This window comes from Amblyomma americanum, chromosome 10 (assembly GCF_052857255.1).
Source record: "Amblyomma americanum isolate KBUSLIRL-KWMA chromosome 10, ASM5285725v1, whole genome shotgun sequence".
Lineage (NCBI taxonomy): Eukaryota > Metazoa > Arthropoda > Arachnida > Ixodida > Ixodidae > Amblyomma > Amblyomma americanum.
The window spans coordinates 55,097,422-55,104,127 of record NC_135506.1 but is presented as its reverse complement, the minus strand read 5'-3'; the positions used below and the strand labels follow the sequence as shown (position 1 = coordinate 55,104,127).

The following is a 6,706-nucleotide window of genomic DNA, read 5'->3' as shown; positions in this document are numbered from 1 at the left end:
GAGGAGCCGGAGACCCTCCGAGTCACCCGAACGTGCTTTCAGCGCGCGTTGTTCCTCGTGTTGCCTGCGTTGTGGTCGTAATCCCAAAGTGTTTCAGCCAAGTTTTCAGCATCCGACCACGTGCAGCCGATCTAACATGAGGTACTGCTGTGCGTTCGGGTGTACGAGCACCTACGGCCGCGACGATGTCGTCTTCCACACTTTCCCGAAAGATCAAAAGCTCGCAGCGCAGTGGGTCGTTGCTGTGAAGAGGGAGAATTTCAAGCCGACCAAAGCAAGCGTACTCTGCTCGAAGTACTTTCGTGACAGCGACTACGTGCAGAGCTTGTCCCTAATGCGATCGCTAGGGGTTTCTGTCAAAGGGGCACGGCTGAACCATGACGCGGTTCCTTCACTATTTTTGCACAAAAGAAGCATGCCACCACCGCCAAGAAGTGCATTTGCTAAAAGAAGGAAACATGAGGTGAGTGCTTCTATTTCCGATTTTAAATTCATTACTCTGCGGCAATTCTGGTCTCATTTGCATGTGGAGCTTTGCATGAAGCGTTGACCGCGAGTAGTCCACACGGAGAGCGATCCCGCGATGGTACGGGCACAGCACCGCGCGGCTGTACTCGGGTTTCCTTTTCTCGCGCAAGGGGATATGCTATAGAGACCCCTGCGCTAAACGGCACTTAACTCATCAATGAAACACTGCTGATGATTCCTCGCGTGCAGACGGGACGGGAAATTATAATGGTAATGGTCTTGCCCATGCGCACTGGCGCCTCGCTATTCCCCTATGTCCCTAACCGATAGCATCACACTTTTCAAATCTGTCCAATTCCGATGTGGTTATGCAAATGCGATAAGTCGGCAGGCGTCATAGTATTCTTACAAGGTAAACATACATTTCGATGATCGCCAAACAGCCGAGAACGACTTCACATACGCGGTTTTCTTGCTTTGATAGAAAAATTTTCAGTAAAGAGCAATTCAGTAATTCAGTACACTTTTTGTCCTTTCAGGTCCTTGCAGAACTGCTTGGAGAAGGATCAAGCGTGGAAAAACTTGATCCAAAATTGGGCAGTCCCTCTGGTAGCCCAACAGGTAATGACGCTACATTCAGTCTGAACATTTAGTTGTGCATGCCTATACTGTGCATCAAATCATGTCTCAGTCTGTGTTGCAGATGTCACAACAGAAGCCGGAGCAGATCTTTGTGCAATGCGACATGAAAACTTCGGCATGGAAAATTCACTAAGTATCCTCGCTCTCACTGGTAATGACCAATCTTCAGCAAGCAGAGTAATGCAAGGCATTGACGCCTTACACAATATATGATAACCTGCTAATTATTGCAGATTCAGCACATGATGCAACGCTGGAGGTTAAACTGACAGAGTCTTGTGAGGGAAAACACAAGTCTGTCCAAGCAACGATGCGGCCAGCGACAAGAAGCACAGCTGTACAGGCATGTGTGAAAAGAAGCATGGCATCACACCACTCTCAGACAAAACCACACACTGTATCTATCGGTATGTGCCTCCACAATCAGCGTACATTTTTTATGCATGCATTTGTACAATAATGACGGGGAAGGGGGCAAAGCGCTATAGAGGTTTTCAGTTGTACTAAAATTTCCGCATATTCTATGTTGCGTGCAGTGGTAACAACTACTAAATGCAGCTGCACATATCACATGATTTTTAGGCATTCAGGTTGGCAGCCCAATGATAAATGTAGCCACTCAAACGACCATGCCAATCCAAAGAGAGGCCATTGAAAAGGATGACAGCACAGAAGACGAAGGTGGAGATGAGCACTACGATGATGAGGACTACACTCCATGCGAAGAATTTGAAGAGAAGTATGCGATTTATTAACAGTATGATAAAAACCTGTTTGCCCTACTTTTACTCTGGTGCCATAAACATTCACTCATGTTTTTCATGCAAGGTAGCATGTTTAGGCTGTCCAGTGTGATTGAAGATTTGCCCATTCTCTTCCAGGAACGGATGTGTCGGAAACTCCCCAGATGAACCCGGCAACAAAATTTTTTTGGTGCAGGAGAAGTACCTTTGGAAGCTTTTCCAGCTGTGCACAGAGTGCCTCGCACCTCGTACAGTCAGATTCGAGTGTGAAGGCACACTTCTAGAAGTTTATGGGGAGTGTGCATCTGGCCATTTCGTTTACTGGTGTAATCAGGACGTCGAAAAACAGCAGCCGATGCTCAACCTGCAGCTTTGCGCAGCAGTTCTCTTCTCTGGATGCAACCCAACAGCTACACTGAGAATGCTGGCTTCAATTGGTGTACCAGTTGTGAGCAACAGAACATTTTTTGCAATCCAGCGTTCATATCTGTGTCCTGCAATTGACAGGGTAAGGAGTCATTGCGAAGAAGTTTCCAGCTTTCTTTGCATGGTCAAGGTCCAATGCGCACTGTTTTGTTTTCAGGTTTGGAAAGAAGAGCAGAAAAGTCTGCTTGCAAGGCCAACAGGTGAACCTTGCTGGAGATGGACGGGCTGATTCACCAGGATTTAGTGCTAAATATGGCACGTATACTCTGATGGACGTTGAACGCCACAAAGTCTTGCATTTTGAAGTCGTGCAGGTGCGTTTCCACTTTGCTACAACAACGTTCTGTAAATTTCTATAGCTCGCTAATGCCGCCAAATGAACTGTAACGCAACATTTAAATATCATGACTTCTTTCTACAGCACATGCATTATCATTGGCTTAGCCTTGAATCCCCGTGCTGGTAGATGAAGCATCAGCACAGCACTACCATTGTTAGAAATACAAAGATTTATTTTCTTAAAAATAGTTACAGCTGGGAGGAGAGACCTGAATGCATGCAGTCTTTTTTTTAATTGGTAGGCACGCTACACATCACTCAATATCCTTTGCCATTATCATACCACAGTCCAATGATGCTGGCGGCAGCTGTCGCATGGAGTTAGAAGGCCTGAAACAAGGCCTTGCTTTTCTGGAGAGTGAGAGCATCAAGGTAGCAGTGCTGGTGACCGACCGTCATACACAGATCAAGTGCTTTCTCCGCAACAACAAAGCTGCAATCGCCCATGAGTTCGACGTGTGGCACATGGCAAAATGTATCTAGCAGCTGTGGCTTTATGGTGGCTGATAGTGTTATTTTCAGCATATTAATGGAATATATTACATTAGTCCTATTTTTTTAATATGCATTTTAGGTATCACCAAGAAACTGCACACAGCTGCAAAACAAAATAACTGCAAGGAACTTGCACCCTGGATTAAGTCTGTGTGCAACCATCTGTATTGGGCGGCAGCATCTAGCGAAGGCAAAGCAGAACTCATTGTGCCCAAATGGCTGTCACTTCTTAACCACATAAGGGACATCCACACACACGACCAGGCATCGTTCCCCACGTGCTTGCACGGTGACATCGAACCCAAGCAGTGGCTCAGAGAAGGTATGTTAAATTTTGTAATGAAAATACGTGAAAGGCCCTAGCGAATTAGGCACATCTAGGTATGATATATAAAGTAACAAAATTCCAATAAGAGAGGGTTTCAGGTACGAAGACATAATCTCTAGAGTACTATTCACTGCGTGTTTACAGGAGGTGTTCACAGACCTCAAATGAGAACTGGCAATAAGAGTTAATGAAATTTGGTGATCACGTTGCCTTGCTAAAGAACTCGGAACTCCAGAAGAGTGAAAAATGGGGCTAGTTGGTGCATGTTTGTCATTTTTCGAAAGCGCTGAAACAACACGGACAAAGAAGGGACAGACAGGGATGAGCACTTGTCCATGTGTGTTCCTTCTTTGTTCGTTTTGTTTTAGCGCTTTCGAAAAATGAATTCGGAACAAACTGCAAAGCATTATCGATGACCTCGACAGGCAAAGCCGAACAGTGGGTCTAAAAACTTTATGCATAGAACTTAAGCAACGTCCAACAGTCTCTGAAGCGAGCAGTGGTTTATGATAGGCAGCGAAGCATTAATAGTGGGAAGGGAAGAGGTCTAATTAGTGTAGGTAATGACCGCAGATCCAGACCATGTGAGTGAAAGAAACAGGATAATAAGAATAGGGACCAGTGCATTTAACAATTATACTGAAAATTGAATGGTAATTTACCAGTATCGCTCAAGAGGAAATTATACAACAGCTGTATCTTACCAGTACTCACTTATGGTGCAGAAACAGAATTAGCAAAAAAGGTTGAACTTAGATTGAGTACAATGTTGCAAGCTGTGAAAGTGAAAAGTGTAACATTATGATATGAAGAGAGCAGAGTGGGTAAGTGAACAAACGAGTTAATGATATCTTAGTAGAAATCAAGAGGAAATGGCAGGCAATGCAATGGAGAGGCTGGACAACCTATGGTTGTTGAGGGTTCCAAGATTTTCCAAGAGCGTTCCTCTGGATTCCAAGATTTCAGCTACCTGTGCAGTGCAGCAGAATTTCAATGAAAAGCTTCATGAGCTAAGCAAATAATGGCTGTTTCAGTTTATTTCATACCATTTATTACAGTGCACCTCAAATACCAATGTTTATTAAAACTATCGAAACTTATAAGATGTGCATTACTGAACACAAGTTTATTTACAGGTGCACTGAAACACTTTTTAACTGGTTGATGCAGAGCATACAGCAAGCCGCACACTTAGAGCTTTACAAAGAGATGATAATGGCCATTTCTTTTTAGAATCAAAGGCTTTCCAGAAGCTTCAAGACATTGCAAATTCTAAGGCCCTTCTGCAAGACATGCCGTGGCTATCTACTAGACATCAAACCTATGGATTAGAGGCTTTTCATAGCCTTCTAGTGCATTTTGCACCAAAGACCTACCATTATTCGTATTTGGGAATGAGGGCCAGGTAAGCTGTTGTCTTCTATTCTCTACTTTTACAGTCAGAAGCCATCCATATCACAAAACAATTGTGTTAAACAAAACAAATGTTAGACATGCATCTGTAGAAAAAGTGAAAGGCATGTAGGCACATGCCGCAACTACATGAACAGGTGCCCATCTTAAATTACACTTACTGAAATTGTCAATAGCTGCATCATTTCTTATGTCGTATAAACAGAAATTAAAAACACAGTCGACCGAATCAGAAGGGGTTTTACATGCCGACACTTTGTGGAAATTTAGAGTTTCGGCTGTGTTCACCATGCAAGCACTGCATTTTCATTTTCAATCCGCCCGGCAACTGAGGCGATGCTTTGTTCTCATAGCTCTTCAAAAGTAGTACTTTGCTCCTTCAGTATTTTCATCACGCGTGCTCATGGTGCTTTCAAGCACTAATTGCTAGCATGGTGTTGTGCTCAACTCCCATCAGTGACCTTCTTTTGTCACATGATCTTTACAGTTGGACTGTTTACATATGTTACAAGGTAACACGTTTTCACACTGTCCTGTGCAACTTTTTCAGGACCCAACTTGCTGTACTTCACTACAACGAGAACAGTGGACGTGGTCAGGCACGCACAAAGGATGGCACACTTCGATGGTGTGTGCGTTACCCAAAGGCAGCAGGTGGTGACCCAACAGCTTGTCCAGTAAAGGAGTCACCTACTCATGGTGAGCTTGCACCACCTAGTTTATTTGGTCACGAAGAAAGTGAATATTGCACAAGCTACAAGATGAAATGCTCACACAGGCTACGTCAAACGCCTCCTTGACAAGGTTGTGGCCATGGCTGAGAGCATGCAGCCTCAGGAGAGGAAAACTGCTCCAGAATCTCGTCCACCACTCAGCAGCAGTTTTCCAAAGGCCCCAAAAGAGAACCTGGTCGAGAAAAGAAAGTCAAGGTTCAACAGACAATGATCAGTTTCTTACCATCTGCAGAGAAAATACCGGTAAGTAGTACGGGGTTTACCGCATGTCCCAAATCTGAATGTGGCTTGATAGCCATTGTGACAGGTAAAAATGTACAGCGAAGGATGTGATGACATGCACCGTATACTTTAATTAGAGAAAACTAGTTACCAAAATGTTTGGTTCGTCAAAAAAATAAAAACAGATATTACTAAACATAAGAAGGCAGAGTAGGAAAAATCATGCAGCCACTAGAAAGTATGTAGACCACTGTGCACTATACGCTGGGGATTGCGTAGATTATGAAGGAAAAAAATGCAACCTTGATAGCCACTTTATCGCCTCTATCCTTTCCTTTATGGCATTTTTTTTCCTTTAGCTTTTTTTACCTCTTTCTGTTTTATTGCCATCGTTCATTTTGATCCTGTTGCATATTTTTTGAAAAGGGGGGGTCTGTTTTTGCATTCTTTTCATGTCAGTATGGCTATTAACCTGCTTCTCCCCTACCTGTAGGTGACAGCCTCCATGGCCAGACAACAGCTGTTTGAAGACCAAGTGTGCCATCTTCCAACCCTCCTCACTCCACTCCCCACCATAACCCCAGTCCATCCTCCTTAGAGTGAAGGGCCTATATAACCCCCGCCAATGATGACCGCACTTGACCTGACAAAGACAAGTCCTCTTGTTAGAACGTTGGTCGCTAGACTGAGGCTCTCCCTTCATTTTATTTTTTTAAGATTGAAATCTCCCATACTTGTTATCTGCCATTACGAAAGAACCAATGCACTACTACCACTTATTTAGCAACCATTGCTGTCTTCTAGAAAATATTACTAGCGACAGACTGTGGTGAACACACCATACGCTATACGACAGTATCTGCGTGATCTTAAAAGCGTTATGCTTCAGCATTTCT

At 43.9% G+C, this 6,706-nt stretch overlaps 1 protein-coding gene across 2 annotated transcripts; it reads left to right on the top strand.

Annotated features, from left to right (window-relative positions):
- Positions 1-2,330: 2,330 nt before the first annotated feature.
- On the top strand, positions 2,331-6,444 carry LOC144106913 (uncharacterized). 2 transcript variants are annotated; one of them, XM_077639873.1, is made up of 6 exons: positions 2,331-2,593; positions 2,907-3,435; positions 4,675-4,846; positions 5,405-5,553; positions 5,633-5,831; positions 6,304-6,444. In XM_077639873.1, the coding sequence occupies exons 3-5, from the start codon at positions 4,734-4,736 to the stop codon at positions 5,797-5,799; spliced, it is 429 nt and encodes a 142-aa protein (XP_077495999.1). In that variant the 5' UTR covers positions 2,331-2,593; positions 2,907-3,435; positions 4,675-4,733; the 3' UTR covers positions 5,800-5,831; positions 6,304-6,444. The 2 variants fall into 2 exon arrangements, with proteins under 2 accessions (XP_077495999.1, XP_077495998.1); XM_077639872.1 differs by having other exon boundaries at positions 5,633-6,444.
- Positions 6,445-6,706: the final 262 nt, after the last annotated feature.

Excerpts from the sequence above, each read along its gene's own strand:
- LOC144106913 (XM_077639873.1), top strand. The coding sequence starts at position 4,734 with ATGCCGTGGCTATCTACTAGACATCAAACCTATGGATTAGAGGCTTTT. Across the intron at positions 4,847-5,404 it reads TATTTGGGAATGAGGGCCAG|GACCCAACTTGCTGTACTTC; the intron begins GTAAGCTGTTGT and ends CAACTTTTTCAG. Across the intron at positions 5,554-5,632 it reads AAAGGAGTCACCTACTCATG|GCTACGTCAAACGCCTCCTT; the intron begins GTGAGCTTGCAC and ends ATGCTCACACAG.